The sequence below is a fragment of the Sparus aurata genome, chromosome 20 (assembly GCF_900880675.1).
Source record: "Sparus aurata chromosome 20, fSpaAur1.1, whole genome shotgun sequence".
Taxonomy (NCBI): Eukaryota; Metazoa; Chordata; class Actinopteri; order Spariformes; family Sparidae; genus Sparus; species Sparus aurata.
Window position 1 is genome coordinate 5,490,576 of NC_044206.1, and position 20,743 is coordinate 5,511,318.

General features: G+C 42.7%; 1 protein-coding gene across 1 annotated transcript in view; it reads right to left on the reverse strand.

Moving 5' to 3' along the window:
• myo15b (myosin XVB) overlaps window positions 1-20,743 on the reverse strand; it is a 46,354-nt gene that overhangs the window by 6,035 nt on the left and 19,576 nt on the right. Inside the window, exons 20-50 of the mRNA XM_030401386.1 lie at window positions 17,220-17,282; window positions 17,006-17,063; window positions 16,765-16,889; window positions 15,499-15,594; window positions 15,172-15,407; window positions 13,821-13,990; window positions 13,650-13,722; window positions 13,332-13,514; window positions 13,119-13,228; window positions 10,981-11,048; window positions 10,636-10,708; window positions 9,539-9,688; window positions 9,033-9,136; window positions 8,619-8,891; window positions 7,874-7,952; window positions 7,340-7,450; window positions 7,079-7,247; window positions 6,593-6,680; window positions 6,161-6,437; window positions 5,915-6,021; window positions 5,772-5,831; window positions 5,561-5,636; window positions 5,273-5,391; window positions 3,948-4,063; window positions 3,601-3,742; window positions 3,371-3,482; window positions 2,942-3,236; window positions 2,773-2,836; window positions 1,105-1,177; window positions 515-588; window positions 338-414 (exon numbers count right to left, since the gene is read on the reverse strand). Of these exons, the coding sequence (XP_030257246.1) occupies window positions 338-414; window positions 515-588; window positions 1,105-1,177; window positions 2,773-2,836; window positions 2,942-3,236; window positions 3,371-3,482; window positions 3,601-3,742; window positions 3,948-4,063; window positions 5,273-5,391; window positions 5,561-5,636; window positions 5,772-5,831; window positions 5,915-6,021; window positions 6,161-6,437; window positions 6,593-6,680; window positions 7,079-7,247; window positions 7,340-7,450; window positions 7,874-7,952; window positions 8,619-8,891; window positions 9,033-9,136; window positions 9,539-9,688; window positions 10,636-10,708; window positions 10,981-11,048; window positions 13,119-13,228; window positions 13,332-13,514; window positions 13,650-13,722; window positions 13,821-13,990; window positions 15,172-15,407; window positions 15,499-15,594; window positions 16,765-16,889; window positions 17,006-17,063; window positions 17,220-17,282 (3,821 nt within the window). The remainder of the gene's footprint in view (window positions 1-337; window positions 415-514; window positions 589-1,104; window positions 1,178-2,772; window positions 2,837-2,941; window positions 3,237-3,370; window positions 3,483-3,600; window positions 3,743-3,947; window positions 4,064-5,272; window positions 5,392-5,560; window positions 5,637-5,771; window positions 5,832-5,914; window positions 6,022-6,160; window positions 6,438-6,592; window positions 6,681-7,078; window positions 7,248-7,339; window positions 7,451-7,873; window positions 7,953-8,618; window positions 8,892-9,032; window positions 9,137-9,538; window positions 9,689-10,635; window positions 10,709-10,980; window positions 11,049-13,118; window positions 13,229-13,331; window positions 13,515-13,649; window positions 13,723-13,820; window positions 13,991-15,171; window positions 15,408-15,498; window positions 15,595-16,764; window positions 16,890-17,005; window positions 17,064-17,219; window positions 17,283-20,743) is intronic.

A 20,743-nucleotide genomic window follows, 5' to 3' on the forward strand; every position in this document is an offset into this window, starting at 1 on the left:
CACAGTGTGACACTAGACATAGTGTCTAGTGTGTGTTTTGATCTCTATCCTGGGTTTATCTAAGCTTTTTACTGAAGACAGTTCAGTTAACAGCCTGCTGTTACTGAAAACAATGCTGATGTTTCCATTATCCAAAGTGATTCAATCTTAATATTGAATCACAGAGGGAACCCAAGACAATTTATCTAATGTATCAATGAACTGAGTTTATCAGTCTTAACAACAGCATTTGCATTTGGTTGATTGACTGTTTAAATGTATTTATTTATGTTATTAATCAGTATTAACATATATTGAAAATGTTGCCAAAATCTTCCAATAAATAACACACACTCACTTGGTTGCGTTGTTGGTGGTTTGCTTGATGACTTGGCAGTAGATTTCATCTCTCAGCGGCTCCTTTTCCTTCCCCAACTGAACAAGCAGAGACCATTATCTTTAAATCCATCAAACTCAGAGATGTCACACTACAGTAACGCAGTCTGACAGATAAACTGTTTGCTAGAGCACTGACCAGTAAGATTTGGCTCAGGCAGTCCGACTGGGCGATACCCGTCTGGGGTGCGTCACCCATGAACTGCAACACGTCTGTAGGGATAGATCCATGGAAGGATGGTAGAGGAGCAGAGTAACAGTGGTCTCAGTGTGTGGCATTATAGAGTGATATATTGTAGAGTTGCATCATCTGGTCACCGACTTTAGCTATGAACTATTCTAACTTTAACTTTACAACTTGTACATTGATCAGTCCATAAAAAAACATGTGTAGTAATTTTGTAGTAAGACACTTAATGGTGCTTATGTTTAAGACATGTGACCGCATTATAATCTGTTATGTTCTTACCCTTAGCACTTTTATCATAGCACTTATATACTTAAGGTATCCTTAAGTCCTGATCCTGAGTAATAGCAGCTACTAAGATGAGGGCTTGAAAACTGTTTCCATTTTTCATTTTATATTTTATCGACGGTGATATGTCGTGGTTTCTTTCTTGTGACAAATGTACTTATTGTAAGTCGCTTTGGACAAAAGCGTCTGCTAAATGCCCTAAATGTAAATGTAAATGTAAGAATAATCCAAAATTCAATTGTGGATGCACTCACTCACGAAGCACTTGACAGATAAGTCGTTGATTTCAGGATCATTGTAGAGAATGAGGGACTCAGTTATGGGGGCCTGTATGAAAACAACACAATGCAATCAGTCACATGTTATTAATTTGGGAAGTCTCATTGACATCATGATTTCTATAACAAGGTGGACATGAGAACAAATTACACATTTAAACGGTATGTTTCGGTTATCTGGTGTCATGGCTGTTCACTTTGATCTCAACTAATGACTTTAGACATTGCTGCAACTTAATAGTGTAAACCTGTCACAGGTATTTCGATGCCTTCTGGATGAACTCTGACCTCGACTGATTCAAGGGTAGTGTAGATAATATACTGTCTTATAATATACTGTTTTTCTGTTTTGACAGGAGAATCAAGCTCTGTTCCAGTATAACAATCCAATTTGAATTTTAGTTTCATTTAGGTGTTCAGCTTGACTGTTGTGGGATTGAAGGATGAAGGTTCGTAGTCATCTAGGTCATGGTAATACTATGTGCTGTATTGTAGGCAACTGGACTTCTCATCCAAGAGGCTTCTGTGTGCTGACTATGTGTCTGTGTCCAACTACTTCACATTCCTTCAATTGCCCCCTGGGGACAAATAATGTTCTTTGAATTGAATTGAATTCTTCAGTTGTAACTAACTGGAGGGGAGTTGCAGGCTCTGTGTGGGAATGTCCTTACAGAGTTGTTAAGGACATATGTGAGCTCTGAGTTTCAGAGCCGTTAGGGCCACTTGTAGGTCACTGACACAACCGGCCTTCATGTGGGTTGCTGCAGTGTAGGTGGATGTTGATGTAATGTTGGAGGCCTCCTCCTCTGTTCAAAGACGGCTGTTCAAGTTACACATAGATGGATTCCTTTACTCCTCTTCCAAACCATCTGTCTTCTCTGGCCAATATATTTAGATTGGTGTCCTCAAAGGAATGATGTTTCTCCGTCAGATGTAAGTAGACAGCAGAGTCTTGACCTGGGGAGTTGGCCGTCCTTGGGTCAACGACCAACAAGTGGCCCTAACGACAGTAAAACTCAGAGCTCACATGTGTCCTTAACAGCTCTGTAAGGACACTCCCACACAGAGATTAAAAGCCTGCAAAATCACCTCCAGTTAGTTTGAATAAAAGAAGCCTCATGGATGAGAGGTGAAATGTCTTCAAGAAACTGAAACAATTCCAGGTCCCTACGATACAGCACTTAGAATTGTAGGACTATCAGCTATGTTTCCATTACTGGTATCCCCTGGTTTCCTGTCTGCGTCAGTGGAGCATGTATCTGCTAAAGAGCCAAATATTTGCCTCAGGAGTTTGTGGTTAGCAAGGACTATTGGAATATTGGAATGTTGGCCAAAGTTGCCAACAGGCTTTCCACTTGGGACACTGTGAGTATATATCTCAACAAATTATATAACAAAGGTCAAGTCATTTTTAGATAATTGTATGTGGAATTGTTATGTATTATAACCTTAAAGGACCTTATTTTACTCCAGAACAGCACATTCTTATAAGTCGACCAGTGGTTGTAGGGTTTTAGACAGACAGGAGAGGTACAGTTGTGGGCATTTTATACACTGATACATGTGTCCATGTACGTGTCCTAACTGCAGTACGAGCTATTACAAACCACGGGATGTGATGTTAGGGGGATTGTATTGTCTCACCCTTGTGTGTTGAACCGCCTCTGAAAAATTCCTTCCATTTGCTGGCAGCCCTTTTGTCGCCACTCTTCAACAAACAAATAATGGTAGGACAAAATAAGCCACGATGTGTATTATGAAGCCCAAACCATCCGAAACACAATAAACAATAGTTATTGTTCTTCTGTCATACCTGAAGTACTTGGTGGCAAATTCAGTCATGGCCGAGTGGATCCCATTATCATGGTCTGAGCCCTGGACCGATCCTGTCGTAGAGACCTCTCTGTTGGGCCGCTCTGAATCGTTGCCGCCCACACGTCTGCTGTTGGGACCTGCAGGTGAACTGCCGGATTTCGCCGCCCTCATGCTTTTCCTCCGCTCATCTCTGCGATCAAGGTGGAGAGAGTGGTAGTCCGGGGCCGCAGATGGCTGGGTGGCATCTTCTGGGAAAAGACCAGAGCGTCCTCCCATGGTCCCAAAAAGCCAGCCTGGTGGAGCACAGACACAGAAGTGTTATTGATGGGAAGAAGATGATGATACGCATTAAACAATGAATAAGATAGGGCAAAGCTTACCCTAAAATATTACACAGATATATGTGGAATCCTTATAATAACTTCACCTGGCTGGAGTCCGTCCATCGGTTGCAGTTTAATGATGTCCCCCTTGTTGAAGCTGAGCAGACTTTTGTCATCCGTCACGAAACTCTTCAGGGCAACCACATGGCCTGACTCCTGTGGAGCAGGGAGAAAGTAGTCTGTAAGGGTGCGGGGTCACATGGCCGAAGGTGCTAAAGAGCATTAAAAGGAAAGAAAAGAAATGAATGACGATGACAAAAGATCGATGAAGTACCTTGATGATCTCCCGGATGAAGAGCTGGATCATTGCAGCGATCTGAGGAGCTCTGGATGACTGCAGCAGCAAGTTCTCACTCTTCAGCTCCAGCTCCACTCTGTCCGCACTCTGGAGCGTAACTGACAGCAGCTCTGCAAAACTACATTCATGCAGACCTGAGTTAACCTCCTGTACAAGAAACATGGACTGAAACTGACCACATTAGACTGGTGATAAAGCACACAAACAATACCATAACATTGTGAATATGAACAATTGTTGTATATCATCACTGTTATTATAATCAAACACATGACTGTGTGTATAGTTTCCACTGTATTTGTGTATGTAGGCTGCATGTTTACCTGTAGCTCCTGAGAAGATGGAGGTGTTTGGGGTTGATACCCGACGCTCTGACCACCTTCAGGAAACGAATGCCACGATGAGAAACACCCAGAAGCTGTGTGTCCCCACTGTCCGACTGTAACGAAAACATACTTATTAATATTCATAAGGGTTACAGGAATTTCCAATCTGTTATCACTTTTTTTATTTCATATATGTCATTATACAAACATTTAATAAAAAGGCTTCATACATGAACCTTTTGCTTTAGAAATTACATAATAAGAATTCCTCACATAAACATCTATAGGTTGGTGAAGGTTCTCAGCCATCCAGGTCATGGTAATTCTAAGTCAGTGGCGTGCGCAGACTTTTTGAAGGGCAGGGGCGAAAAGAAGGGCACTTAAGCGCGCATTTTGGCTCCCAAGAGGACACTTTAGCACGCGTTTTGGCTCCCAAGAGGGCACTTTAGCGCGTGTTTTGGCTCCCAAGAGGGCAGTTTATCATGTTTTAACCAGCCAAGGGGGCAGTTTAGTGTGTTTTGCCAACTAAGAGGGCACTTTAGCATGCTTTTTGGGCTCTCAGGAGGGCACTTTAGCGCACGTTTTGGCTCTCAGGAGGGCACTTTAGCGCGCGTTTCGGCTCTCAGGAGGGCACTTTAGCGTGCGTTTTGGCTCTCAGGAGGGGACTTTAGCGCGCGTTTTTCAACAATTGGGCCACGAGGGGGGGCAACTGCCCCTCCCTTGTGCACATCACTGTTCTAAGTGCTGTATTGTAGGTAACTGGACTTGTTTCAGTTTCTTGTAGAAGTTTTAGCTCTCATCCAAGAGGCTTCTTCAGTTCTAACCCTAACTGGAAACTCCCCTCCAGCAGCTGGTTTTACAAATTAAATCTTATATTGATATTTACAATATCAATGAGGTAATAATACAAACTCAGAAATATTTACTTTTTCCATAAGTGAATAAACAAGCTGTTCACAGAGGGAAATACGGAACACGAAGCTAGGACAGTGGCGGGGTCCACCACATAAAAACAAAGTAATTCAGTATAAATTGTGCTGTCCTTTATGGTAAGTTTGTTCATTCAGTTTATTCAGTCATGAAAATAAACAAGGTTTGTTTATTTAGTTTCAGAAAAAAAATCAGTCAGTGAAGACCTTTCTCTTTTGATTAACAGTTCTGCCACAAAACTACAAAGTGCACCTTTAAGCTTTTCTTTGCCAATGTAAGGCACGTTGGATTGTCTCTGTGTTTGAAATGAGTCATATGAGTAAAGCTGCCTTGTGAGATGCTTTACATCCTCTATGATCTCCAGCTTTACCAAAACTTTTCGTCGTGCTCACCTTCACAGGGAACAGGCGGGTGAAGTAGTTTTCCCAGTTGTCTCGAGCGGCAATGACAATCCTCTTCTTCATGTTGTCATTCTGGATGGTGCTTATAGTCGTCCCCACGTTGAAATTTGCTATCGTACAGAGTACAGTAATGGAGAAAGATGAGACGTGACATACTGTATATTCGGTGATTTGTTGCATTTTTCTGCGATCCACTTGTGGCCGTTTTAAGCTTGTAGCAGCAACATTTGAATCAACACTGTAGCATCCGTCTTTGTAATGACCCGTCTGAACTCTCACCCAGCAGGTCCTTCATCTTCCTCCTCTCCTCTCTGCTGATCCTCACGCAGCTGTCGGAGTAGGTGTCCCGCATGATCTAAAAAACAGTGTGTGGTGTGTTATGCCTCTGATGCGCAATGTAGATAATGAACAACGCATAAATATTTATGATGGGACCTCTTAGTCATCTGCAGATTAGGTTCAACATGACGACGCCTGTAAATGTACAAACCTGTTCGCATAACAGATTGAGGATGTAGGGCCGGTTGAACATCTCTCTAGGGTAAAACACCTACGCACAAATAATGATACTTGAGGTTAGTGAAGTGTACGGGTGTGTGTGTGTATTTGTGTGTGTGTGTGTGTGTGTCTCACCTCTTTCCGCAGGAACAGTTTCCCCTGCATTTTGGAGTAAGAGAAGTAAACACTAGCAGAGAAGGGGTGGAGCTGGGAGCGGGTGTTCTCCTCATCTGGCATCTCATCTGCAGTTAGTAAACAGCGGATAAAGGTCACACTGGATAACACTGGGTGAAACGCAAGTTAGCAGCATTTGCCTCTTGTGAGAGGCCTTTAATTCACATAGACACAGTGCACAGAGGACATGACACGAGCGACACCCACTGAGAGACGGGGCAGCGACGGGCGGCGGTTCGGGGATGTTCTGAAGGATGGGCGCTGGTTGCAAAGGAGGCGGTGGGGAGTCGGGGGGAGGAGGCGGAGGTTGCCGGGAGCGCTGGGAGCCGAACAAGTCCTCCAAGGAGCGCTGTTTCTGCCTCATGTCATTGGAGAACTCCCGGCGACCTCTGGTGGAGGGGGGAGAAGGCTGTGGGGAGGTGCTCCTGGGAGGAGGTGGCTGGAGCTTAGGCTTGACTGCTGGCGGAGGAGGCACCCACCGTCTCTGCAAGTGGAAGAAAAGTCCAATGTGAGGATGTAGTACACAGTAAATTATCAACAGCGAGACAGAATAATACATCTGACAAAATAACTTTACTTCTCTTGACAAATTTAGATACATTGACTTTTTGTTAGTAGTTGCAGTCAGACAATCCGAACCTTCTCTTGTGATACTGGTGTGGCATTCTTTAATTTGGCAAGAGCTTCCTCTTTGGGGTCAGTCTTCTTCATGACATATCGTACAGGCCTGTGAAGACGATAAAAACAGTAAATCACAAAACACTACAGGAGTTATCGTCTCTGACAGATGAGGCCAGTGTGGGATCAGAAACCCAGGAACCTGTTGGCACTTCATCTCCTGGTGGTCTCTGGTCCAACAGTATGAGAGGAAAACACATTTACGTGTTTTTTACACATTTTATATTGAAAATGTTACATATCCTACATTGTTCACACATTCTACTTTATTCTATACATTGTTTTCATGGCCTTTGTATGACTTTATTGATAGGGCAGCTTCAGAGATGACAGGAAACAGGATGAGAGAGGTGGGGTGACACGCAGCAAAGGGCCCTCATTCAGCAGAGTATTACATCATGGATTCTGCTCCGACCTTCCACCTCTTTTTTGAGCATTAAAACTGACCTGACAGGCTCAAAGGGTTTGGGTTCCGGTTGGGGTCGGCTGTTATACATTTTGATGATTTCCCGGATGTTGGAGGTGGGTTCAGGCTGAGGCTTTACGAGGGGGGCTGGAACAGGTTTTTGCGTTCGGTTGTCTGCTTCTCTGGCAGGAGGTGTACGGGGACGTTTAGCTGTGGGAGATAACAGACAGAAACTATATCCAAAATATTCCTATATTCCAAAAAAATATTATTCAGCCCTTTGAACTTCTATTTTTTCCTACCCTCAGGTTTGGGTGCTGGAGGTGGGGGTGGCGGACGAGGTGATGGGGAGCGTTGCCGCTGCCGGGGTGGGCTGGGGCTGGCCCGCCGAGGCTTATGAGGCTTGGATTTACCTGGAGGACAGTAGAGGAGACAGGTGGTGAGGAATGAGGAAATCCAACTATCAAGGCTGCTGTAAGTCGTCATTTCAGCTAACCTTTATCCATTCTGCAGTTAGTCACCACAAGTCACAACATTAACAGGCAGTGGTAATCGACAGACATAGCAGCAAACAGAGGGTCTTATCTGTGCATACACAAGCTGACAGGACCATGTTTTCATGGAGTTCTCTGTCCTGATTGGGTAGAATGGGCAGGAATACCCCAAAGATTTCTATTTTACTGGATTTACTGGATTTATTTTGTGAAATTGATGATTTGAAGTGATACTGTGCGTGTGACATGTTGACATCATTGAGCCATTACAACATTTTGAGAAGATACTTTGGTAAAAAGGGGAATTACTATTTCTGATGACTGCATGCCATCTCTACTCACCAATCTTCTGAAAGTATTCTTTTTTATCTCTGAAAGACTGCAGGTCCTCTGGATCTGGCAGGTCCTCTTCTGTCTCTGGCTGCGGCGGGAATGGACATGGTCACACAACATGAGGGAGGAAACCAATTGACATCAGTGATTCATATTCAGGGGATTAAAACATAGGGCCGCGGTTCCTTATTGTTAACATTCTCATGCATTTAACCAGGGGTGGTTCTAGGGGGGGGGCCAGCAGGGGCCAGTGCCCCCGTAACTCTGAGTCTGGACCCCCCTGTGGCCCCCCTGACAGTGAGTCTGCATTAATAATACAATGACAGATTTCTTGCAATGATTTTGTTCTGAAGGGAAAGGCAGAAATAAAGTGTCTCAGCAGTTTACTACCCAATCAAAATTGCTGAAATTGTAAACACTGCTTTGTCTGAATGAGGGATTTATCTTTTTTTACGGGTTGTATGTGCCCCCTAACAAAAAAGCCGGCCCCAACCTGGCCCCCCTATTAAAACTGGTCTAGAACCGCCACTGCATTTAACCAAACCAGCAATGAGTGTATTCTACTAACAAGTGTTGTATGTAGTAGTCAATGTAATGTATGGGAGGGTGTGTACCTGAACACACATAGGGAGGTTTTGTTGAAATGTATGAAAGAATTCAGGAAAAAAAAAAAAAAAAAAGGAGAGGGATGTGTGAAAAAAAAAGCAGCAGTGGAGTACACTATAACAACATGTGCTATGTTTCAGAGAAATACCTCTGGCACAGGCTTTTTGTGGCTGGAAGTGCGTTTAGGTGCAGATGCTTTGTGCCGGGCAGGTGGGGGTGAGGGAGATGGAGGGGAGGGTGAGCGCGAGTGGTCCCTGGACGACCGCTGGGACCGACGCCTCCGCAGCCTCTCCTCCTCCTGCCTTCTCTCCTGCTCCTTACGCCTCTGCTCCTCCTTCTTCTGCTGCATTTCCAGCTTCTTCTGCTGCTCCTGCATCTGCTGCTGGGACAGGTTCGTCGCCTGCATGGTCATCTGCTGGGCCTAAAGAGGAGGAAAGGGCAGCAAATTGCAGAGTCGGAGGAGTGGTAAGTGGAGGAGTGAGACATGTGTGGAGGGCCAACTGAGGGATTAAAACTGGCCAGCATGCTATGTGAATAGTGTGCTAGGTGTACTTCTCCTCACCATGAGAGCGGCCTGCTGGTTGATGAAGGCCTGCTGTGTCGCTGCCAACTGCATGGGGTTAGCGACAGGTGGGGCAGCCATGGGCATCTGAGGCATCATCATGCCTGTGTGGGATTAGTGATGAAAGAATATGACACACCGTTTAATGCCTTCAAATTAATGTGTCTGGACATTATAAGCTGCTTGTGCCATTGCTAATAAAGTCCATATTCTTTGAGCTAATTATTCAAGGTATGCTTTTTTCCCCCCCGTTATTTAAGACTGTCCATTTTGTTGGTAGAATCGTCATACTGCTCTGTGCTTTAAAAAATAATTTGTTTTCTGAGTAAACATATGGTTGGATGATAAGAAATCTGCACATCTGACGCTGATGACAATGTGTCAACGTGTGTCATTTGATCTGTTTTCTTTAATCTTTATGCTGTTAAATAAGATCTTTGTACAATTTTGTGCTGCCTCTGCATTGACTGGATTATCTGGATGTGACGAATGATGTAGGGGTTCACCTGGCATCGTTTGCATGGCTGGCATGGCTGGCATGGCTGGCATGGCTGGCATTGCTGGCATGGTTGGCATCATGGGAGTTGCACCATAGCTGGGCATCATTGGGTTAACCGCCCCACCCATAGCATAGGCTGGCATTGTCATAGGCATGCCTAAAAAAAAAAACAGGATTATCAGAGACTGAAACATTTCAAAAATTGGACTATTCAAGCTAAAATACTCTCCTTTTTGAGTTACAATTGTATATTTACTACTTTACATTAATATATTATTTAGCCTACACATGCAGCTACCAGCTCAGTTACTTTGCGGTTCTAAGTGTTTTCTATTTCTAATACTTATACTTTCTATACTTAATATTTGTAGTTCTTGGTAATATACCGTTTCAGTGTTTGTACAAAATTGTAACAGTACAGAGTTCACCAAAATAAATTCAAGCTTTTTGAAGACCTGTTTACCACATAGAACGTTATAAAATACCTGTTTAAAATACCTGTTTCATGATCATTCTAACAGAAGTACAATAGAAAAATATTAACAACAGCACTATGGCAGAGAATCGTTGATCACCAATGTGGTAAGTCGTGTAAGATATTTTTAACAGAAACCTGAGCCCTAAGGTTTTCAGACTTTTCAAGCTGTTCTACTACTGCTACACATCTGTCTATTCTGTATGTATGACACATGTTGTATGTCTGTCTGCTCTTCGGGATTTTGCCTCATGTTTTATCCATGTCAACATAGCACAAAAAGTAAAGAAATGTGTGTTTGGTAGTTTATTTTTTTGTTGTAACAATGCTTCTTGACAATAAAGAAACCAAATGTCCTTACTTTTTCTGAACGCAGGGTTTCTGAGGGCTGTACAGATTATAACATCTTTGTAACTGTGGCATTTATCATTTTCATTTATTGAATTTTTGTAGAGAAATTACTTAATAAACTATTTGTCTGTGTTAATGATACATTTATATCATTGATGTGACAAAACATATTAATGCATTTCAAAGAAAAAATATTTTATAGTGAAATCAAAGTGTAACCATGAACCACATAATATGGACTGTTTGTGGATATGTAGCAGGAAATCCAGTTTTCATACCAGCTCCAAACATAGGTCCAAGCCCTCCTCCTCCTCTCATCCTGTGGTTTAGCATGGCTACTCTCTCCATGTCCTACACACACACACAAACACACATACACACACAGTAATGCATCACATTGCAAGTGACATAGCAGCCGCAGTTTCTAGAACGACAGTAGGAAACACAAACCAGTGACTTCACACACTCAGTAATAAGATACAGACAGAGATACAAAATCCATCAGAGACCAATGAGCACGCTTACTACAGCCTTTGGTATAAAACGTTTCAGGGACAGGAAAACATATACATTTACATTAATTAGAGTTGAAATAGTTAAATAAATGTGATGACATCACTGACCGGAGGTCCTTGGTCCAGCACAGGGTCAAACAAGTCATCAACGTAGGCATCCATCTGTCGACCACGGCCTGAAAACAGGAGGGAAGAGAGATTAGAACCACAAAGAATGTGGCTGGGCATGGACAGAAATACTCTTTAGTGGAACCCCTCCATCACCACTAGTAGCTACATCTGTGTGCACTGTGTATGTATTCTGCCACCTTCAACTAAACAAATCAAATATGTTATTTTAGGAGTAACCAAAGTGTGGACACAATATCAATGCACATAATAGATATTAAAACTTCTTTTTGATACAGTGGTAAAATAATCAGTCTGAAATGTTATTCTGTTTCAGTTCATTAAAAGCAGGATGACAAATTCACAAAAAAGATAGATGACTGTTGAGTCTCATTCCGGGATTGTCAAATACACATGACCTCAGACAAAGCTACCAACTAGCAGGTAAACATAGTGGGGTATTTAGCAGCTCAAGAGCAAGATATATCCCTCAGGAACTGGTGGACACTGATCACAGCTAGAAACGGTAAAAATGGTTCTTTTATTTTCCAGGTGACCAGAAACACAACTTAAACTGAATGCAAAATGTTTCTCCGAGTCAGCTGAATGCGTAAATCGGCAACTATATGCTAACTCAACTTCATAATAAGAAAACAGGTACATGCTGTGTTTATAGCTTGTTGCACTGCCCACAAGTGGCCAAGAATATGATCTGATTCAGATTTAATGATTCATGACGATTGAAGAATTATGCCCAACCTTTACAACTGTGTCCACCTAATTTACAATAATTGACACGGTCTTTGATATATTTCTATGCATGTAGTCAGGCATCTGGCTAGCCGTGTAGTTAAGATGACGTATCCATTTCTAAACCTGTCTACGTAAAGTAATTCTATCTCTGAAAACGTGTGCCTGCTTTACGCAGATGGTAATTGAACCTTTAGTTGGAACAATGTAAAGTCACTTGACTACATTTGTGCCTGAGTTTAAATCTGTCTCAGTTACACAACCTTGAAGTTAACCCAGTGTGGGCGCAGTCAATTGGAATACAATCGAGTGAAAGTTAATGCAGAGTTACTGAGATACTAGCTGCTGAGATAATTGGCTGAATTTTGATTTGGGGTTTGGATTGTGTAATGATTTGAGAACTTTTGACAAATAAGTTCAACCTAATCTGTCCACATCAAGAGAACAGCAGGCCTGCCAAAGGAGCACCTCTCAACAAGACACATATTATCAAGTTCAGTCCTGCTGCTACGGGCAAGTCACTTTTGCAGGACCATGCTCTCTAATCGTGAACATGTTAGATGGCAGTAAGTCCAAATGGTTAGCAGCCTCTGGGAAGCCTTCAGTATGTGCTTTAAATGAGCAACGTGAGATATGACCAGAACTATCAGCAGCATTATCACCGAGAGTAAAGGGCAACTGCTGCTCACTATACTTTTTGGTAGTGAGCAGCAGTCTGCTATCTCTGGCTGCAGCCGCTTGCCCGTGCCAGCTGTAGTCCTAATTGGCCCTATTGGAATATTGCCTGAACCTCTATCACAGGGGAGGTCGCCGCAGGACACAGTGCTCAGCTCAGATAGACTCATGCTCATTGGTCTACCAGTGAACACAGTGTCCAACACCAACAGATGTTTTAGAAGACAACGGATACAGTATGGAGGTGATTTACAGCGGCTCTGACTCCGGAGATCAGAAGACACTGCAGGTGGGGACAGGGGGCTATCAGACAATTGCCTATTGCGGTACAAAGGTACACATCTCTGCAACTTAATTGATAAATATCTTTGAAATAACTTCAATGTTTCTTCACAATCTGTTGATAATGTTTAAAAAAATGTTTTTAATGTTTCAAAGGGTCAACACTTTGTAGTTTTGTAGAAGAAATTCAAACTCAGAATTTTAATATCTATATTAATGAGTTTATAGTACAAATTCAGAAATATTGATTCTGGCCAGTTGTTGCATAGAGTGGGCATGATTGTGAGGCTGTGGTTTTCAAAACTGTTGAAAAACGTGTCAGATGCGACACCCTCAATTCGAACATCAGGAAGGAGTTGTGAAAGGGGGTGTCGGATGCTGTTTAAAGACCCAATAGAAATGTAACTGAAGCGTCACATTGCAACACCTACCTTCCTGTGGATAATCTCTGCCCCAGGGCCGTGCATCAAAAGGAGGCAGCCCAGGAGCTTGCATAGGAGGTGCAGGTGGGATGAAGTCATCCAGATCTGTACCAGGCATCCTATAAGGAAAGACAGAGACACATCGATGTGTTAGCACATTTTTTTAAGTACAAACCGGAATTGGCCCATGAAACTACTGTAGCCACTTGTTCACAGCTCTACCTGTTTCCCTGGTTGCTGAAAAGGTAGTCAGAGTTAGTCGAGGATGGAGTCCCTGGTGGTGGCATTACTTCAGCTTCAGCTCCGGCCAAAAGATCCATGACAAAGTCCGAGCCAGCCAGGTCTGACCAGCCATCGTCATTAAGAAGAGACACCGACCAGCCCTGCACCGCCTCCTGAACCCCTCTACGACACACCAACACACAGGAGAGGAATGAAAACTACTATCTGTAGCAGGCTAAACCACTAAGTATCAACATGTCGAAACATTAACAAGTAGACAGAGATAAACATACTGCATGTTCAGAAGTTGAAGAGTACCTGAAATGAAGAAGCCAGGAGGCCAGCTGCTCCCCTGTGGTCCAAGACTCTACTTCGGTTGTCAGCTTTTCATCTGAGAAAGAACACCAAAGGCTCGATATGAGTGTTTAACAGCAAATATGCTGATGTTGTTACTGTTTCTTCAGAGAAAGGCTCTTCAGTCAGTCTCACCGTTGAAGGTGTGTACATCCAACAGCATGGTGCCCTTCCTCTGGTTAGTGGTCCACTCCAGCTTGGTGGGGGGGTAGATTCGGGCAGTGGGAGCTGGGAGCTGCAGAGATGTCAGCAGTTTGTGTTGGCACAGTGAGCGGTACTCCCTTGGAGCCTGGTCAGACACATACCTGCACACGAAATACTGCAGACTGAGTCAAGTGGTTTTAAGTATTTTTCAGGCAGGGTTAGTAACACATTGGCTAATCACTCTATGGCAGTGTTTGGCTTGTGACAGTTTATGCATCTTCCACTTGTATTCTCTACTGTCATTTAACATTTTTTTTAAAAGCCAAACAATAAACCAGTTTTTGCATTTAAAGCTGCACTTACCAGTTTTTTAGACAATATAGACCACTACAAGCAAAACAATCATACAGTTGATCACGATTAATATGTTAGAAAACCACTTCCTATTTACAAATCAAACATTTAACAAAATTACCAATTATCTGGCATCATATTTCGACCCAACAAAGTCAAACTTTCATTTCACTTTCAAATTGGTTTGGGTTGTCTATTAGCTAACAGAAGTCCCCATAAGCTACTTGTCAAACCAGAGTATGTTGAATGGAATGAGGGTGTTGGTGAACAAAGGTTGGTTTTATGGTCACACTATAATGCCTTCTGACTCATGGAGCTGGAGATGCTAAAATTTACAAGTAAATGATGGCAGCTGCCAAAAAAAGAAAAGAAAATGAAAAAGACCCACAATGGCACCAGAGTGGCAGTACTTTTATTTTGGGTGTCCACTGGAAAATGTTCAGTTGATCAATGTTATGAAATCTGTCTCTTTGGGGCCCGTGTCCAAAAAGCACAGTCCACTCTGTCGGCTCTCACAGGCTTGAGTATGCACTGCACACCATGTTTCTGCATTAGCTGTGCTAGTGTTTTTGCATGGCATGAGTGAGAGCTGTGACTGTATAGCTGACAGCTCGTTTGAAGGCACACTTACTGAATATTGGCTATTTAGAAAATCTTGAAATCTTGAAATTAATCATGAAAACCTCACTTTCTTCGATATGGGACCCTTTGTTTTCAATGCCTCATAGTTATTTCTCTACTACAGTATGACTTTATACCGTGAAGATTTGGCTTAGTCTATTCATGAGTTTCAAATGTAGTCCTACACCTGCCATGTTGGGGACCAACACAGGTGTTTCAATTTGAGTTGTGTTTCTGATTGGCATAGAACTAATTAATTAGTTTGAAACACCTGTGGGTCCCCAACATGGCAGGTGTAGGACTACATTTGAAACTCATGGATAAAGATGCTAACTAACTGACAGGCTAATCAAAGTGTAGCACCTACTTGAGCAGGGGTTTGTCAAGCGTTGGTGAGGGGGTGAAGGCACTGAGGCAGCAGACCAGTAGTAGCCAGCCCCTCAGACTGTTCTGCACCTCCTGTGGGCCCGATGTATGGTAAACCAACTGGGCCAGGATCTCATCCCTCAAGGCTGGCTGGCTCTGACCCTTCTCCACTATGTAGTTCCCCAGCAACTGCTCCTGCCAGTCGACGAGGTCGGACTCACCTGTAAAACGCAAGATCTGAGGAGGGAAGGGTTGAAAGACAAAAATGAAACAAAGGACAATAAAAGTGATCCGCTGCAATTTCATGTAACGTTATGCGTCCATATACCAGTTTGTAAATCTCCAGGGCAGTTCTGGCATCTTCAGGCTCCAGAGGGGTGAGGGGTCTCTGGAGGGGGTATCCCTGAGGCTGGCACCATGTATCCTGAGGAGAACACAACATTAGACAAGATATACAATCTGTTTACTTTCATCCATCTAAGTGTGAGGATGTCATGTGTTTTTGTATGGTTATTGTCAAGAGTGATATTAAAGTGAAACTCTCGCCAAAATGCAACCTAGCCTTTTTTTGTGAATGTATATGAGTCAAACCTTCGTGTAAAAGCATAATTACGACGAAAGAGGCGCTTTTAAGATTTACTGTATTTTTGGTTTTGGGTCAAGCTCAACATGAAACTTTGCTCGTAGTATCACCAGGGTCTCTACACATGAACACGAGCATTGAGAACATTGTTTGTGTACACAGAGTTTACTAAAAAGAAGGTTTTTGAACAACTCACCTTAGCAGTAGCATCTCCGGCGTGCCGCCGTCATGGCAGACAAAAAGTGTCAATCCCCGATTGCGACCTAACAGGAAGGCTTGAGGAGCGGTCCACTTTTACTCTCCTGCCTGTTAGGTCGCACTTGGGGATCGACAGTGTTTTAAAAATAACGATTTTGATGCTATTGTAAAAGTGCCCCTTTCACTAAGAAAATGATCTTGAACCGAAAACGAAACCACAGTAAATCTTAAAAGTGCCTCTTTCATCGTAATTATGCTTTTACAGGAAGGTTTGACTCATATACATTCACAAACAAAAGCCTAGGTTGCATTTTGGCGAGAGTTTCACTTTAAAGTCATGCTTGTACAGACATAAAGGGCTCCTGACTCCAAACTTTTTTCCAGTAAAAGCAATGGTGTCATGCACTGCAATACATTCAGATCTATTCCATCTTAATTGTGTTACTGATGAATACATTCAATATATAATAAATACAACATTTTACACAAGTAGCGTTTTATTTCAGTCTCTCTTTTGAGCTCAGCTCTGACTGAATGAAGTTTGAGCACTGCTTTAACAGAGACGGATGGAAAGCTATTTACACAACAAAGTCTCTCATTTCTACACCATCAAACCATTGCATTGTACCAGAAAAGTGGTAAAATTTAGCTTGGCCTCCTGAGTGATGTGTTTCATTCACATCATTTGATGAGTGAAGGAAGTGCACCCTTTCCCATCGAAGACAGAGGCCAGGTATTAGGGGGTATTAGACAAGTGTGAATGCCGTATAATAAATGATGAATGTGTATTTTGTGTGCTCCAACCTTGCTCACCTTTAACATGGACTTGGCATAGCGAGAGAAAGGGTATCTGTCTATATCCACGGGCAAGGTGAGCCTGTGTTCTGCCTTAACCTGTGGAGGTGCTACCTCTGTGACCCCTGAACCACGCTGCTGCCCTGGTGGACAGAGATGGGAAAACAATCACAAACTGACAAAAAAGCAAAGCCAGCAGAGCGGCACATGTGCACATTGTAGTTTTATAAAATAAACACTCCAGCAGAGCGAAACTGACCTGCTCCGCTGCGAAGTCTGGCTGACAGCTCAGCAGGGATCTCCAACATCCCCACATCCTAACAGGAAAACAACACAAAGCAAATGTTACAGTACGGATACCATAAGAGAGATTAGGTTGGTACTTCTGCTTGGGTTTGAATCTGAATTTCTGATGATACATTACAGTACGATCTCTATAAAACAGGATTCAATCGGTCATTGTATTCCCTTACCATTCCAGGAGAGACGGACTTAGCCTTTGTCAACGCCTTTAGTTTGTTTTTCTCGTGATATTCCTGAAATGGACACACACATACACGGACAGTTAGTCAATCATACTGCTTGTCATGTCCTGCGACCATCATATCATACACCTCGAGACACATTAGTCCTTGATTTAGTCTCCTTCACCTGAAGCTTGCGGCTGATTCAGTGTGTAACTCTTCCGATGAGTTATCCTCCTGTTATCCAGGTACATCGAGCACCCTTAACACTTCCTCATCCCAGCTCAGTGTGTTCAATCAGAACTATTCTTAGATACACATCTTGTTATATACTCCTGCAACACCCACAGGCCTGTTGCCCCGCCTCATATGACAGTCCACGTTCCAAGAGTCCAGAAGGTTTGTTTTTTATCAGGAGGTTTACTGCTTACAGAAAGGAGTTGCCTCAGTGCGACTCAATTCCTCACAGTTTATGTGTAGTCAATGGTCAGTAGTTATTGTTATTGTCGTTGGTAGTTTGTGCATCCTATGTACAGAGGCTGTGTCCTCTCTGCAGTGGTCCAGAGTTCGTGGTCTGTCCTATGGCACTTTGCTGCATGTCATCCCCCCCTTTCTCTCATCCCGTTCCCTGTCGCCTCTCAAGTTCTTCTTTCAAATAAAGCCATGAAAAGCCAAATAAAAATATTTGAAAAATTAAAAAAAAGAATGGTAAGTAGTTACTGGAAAGTGCAACAAGGGTGTGCACACGTATTCATGCAGCAAACACTTAAGTAATCACATTCATCAAATAACTTAAGAGAATGGGTCTCTGCAAACACACAGGCAGCCCAACCCTGTTCTACCTCCACATGAGAGGATTTATAATGACTGACTTTCCTAAGTCAAACAATTGTGTCACCATAAAGAGCAGATCAAACCACACTAAACCATTTCCTAAAACGTTAACAGCGACAATCTAATTTGGTGATGTTTATAAGGGAAGAAAGACACAAATATTTCATCTTTTACACAAAACAAAACAACATTTAAGATCATGGAAAATATGGGATAACACCTGTCGTTTGTGATTGGACAGAACCTAAGGGGGCGTGCCAAGTTACGATATGTCAGTAAAAAGGTGTCATCTGGTGCTAATTACAAGATAAACTAAACTTGGTCCTGAGGGGCAAAACACAATGACATTGCATACAACAAGACATTTCGAAAGACATTTCAGATCACAGAAAAAGTAGGACAACTCTCCCTGTTTGTGATTGGACAAATCCAAGGGGGCATGCTGACTGCTATATGAACATTTACCATATTTCATCAGACGCTTTTGTCCAAAGTGACTAACAGTCTTTTATACATACATTCATACACAGATGGCGGTGGCTGCCACGAAAGGTGCCGACCAGCACATCAGGAGCAGGGGGGTTTGGGGTTCAGTGTCTTGCCCAAGGACAGTTTGACATGCAAACCAGGGGAATTGAACCAGCAACCTTCAAATAACAAGATGCTGGCTTTGCCCCTGAGCCACAGCCTTACTGGGTAATACCCTGACAATGGATAAGTACTTCATACAGCCCTGTTTTAAAAATACTAAAGTATTCCTTTAAAATGTCCTGTGGAATCCAAAAATGTGCGCTTGAAATAGTTACGATTGATGCTGACAGTACTTCACAATAGAGACAGAAAATGTACATCTACTGTATTTATACATAGTCAGGTTATTGCCTACAGTTAATAGCAGTCAGCTCGCCGCCTTGATTCCGTCCAATCACAAACAAGAAATGCTGTCCCACCTTTTCCCTGATCCGACATGTCACATTTTCCGGACCGTTATTTTGTTTCGTGAAATATCATCATGTTTTGAAAAATATTGTCGGGATTTGAACCTCAAGGCCACCAATCAATTGAGACAGTACACACACTGAATATCACCCAGCTCTTTTCGGTATTGGAATGCAAAACATGTGGCTCTAGTGTTGGGGACACAAATCAGAATCCCCGTATTGGGGATCAGGGGATTTTTACCCCCCACTGGTGAACACAACAGACAAACCCTCTTCATGCTGTGGGAGAAAAACTTAGCATCCAGAGGAAATCCAAGGAGACCGTGCAAACTGGACACAGGCCAGTAGAGTTGAGCACAGAACCTTCTTGCTGCTGTTCTCAATAATAAAATAGATTGCTATGAATTTTTTGTACAGGCATTCATGATCCCCAGAGGATGAATCCCTTGGAATCCTTTGGTGACCTCATGACTTTTCATCTTATATGAAATGTCTAAAGGAACTCCTAAAATATTCAAAAGGTGTTCTTGAGATGTAGCATTTCGTAACGGTAGAGGACTCATGAAAGAAGAATTGAACATAAATAGAAAGCCGAGATATCCTCTGTTTTACTCCCTAAGCCCCCCAAGTCCTGGACTATATTTCCCATAATGCCACCCTAAAGCATCATATGTGGTAAAAGACAACATCTCTAAAACTACCCGAGATAACTTTATGACAATGCTGTGACATCATCAGGGTTATTTCCTCAGCCTTTTAAAGCTCCTCCAGAGCCACAGAGGATTTTATGAATAACAGATGTCAAAAATAATATTAACAGGGTAAGCGGTACTCGCGACAAGTTAACTCATCTTGATGTATTACATCAGTAGAGTGGCCCTTTTATGACAGCAGGAACTGACAGAACTCCATTTAAACCCAGGTAAACATCAGTGTTATATTGCTCTTCATAAATGAACAGTGTGTGATTATTTGTCAAAAGCAACCACATAGTAAAAACTGATTGGACTTTATTGTTGCATGGTCAGCAAGAGGATGTATAAAGAGTGGAATTGGACCAAAATGTCATTCAGTTCTGCAATAAATATATACTTAGTCAGGCTTCATCTTTTACATTGTATGAAAGGTATAAAGGTATTTTTTCATTTCATGATGAGTCCAACTAGGCTTGAACAGCTGACATAGGCCATCTGTGAGCAGAAACCTGACAGCTCCTCTGTTCACAGTCCAAGCCTCATAAAACAATAACACCAAATAAACTGACAGTATGACAACTGCAGCAAAGGGAAGACAAAAAGAACAAAATAGTCTTCCTAGGTCACAGCAGTAGGCAAGAAAAGAGAGGAGAATAAACACACCAGCACCAGCTGAACTCGGGTGTCTCTAGACTGTTTTGAAACATGATACAGACGACCACAGTCCCTAATTTCATGATATTCAGGGTGTAAACTTTCTCGAGTTAACTAAATTAGAAGGCTGAAAGAGACATTGTTGCGTCTGATCTGATGCAGATGGGAAATAGGAAGAAGAGCAGCCTACCTGTTAGAGCTGTGGAGCTGGAAGTCAGACAGACAGGTTTCAGAGGGCGGAGGGAGAGATGCAGGGCTGCTTCAAATTTCACTGAGAGAGGTTGAAGTCCAAGACTGGAGCGTGAGGTGTAAGCAGGGTGTGTGTGTGTGTGTGTGTGTGTGTGTGTGTGTGTGTGTGTGTGTAGTACATGATTAATGCAAGATAAGAAAGCTAGTTAGAGGAACAGGA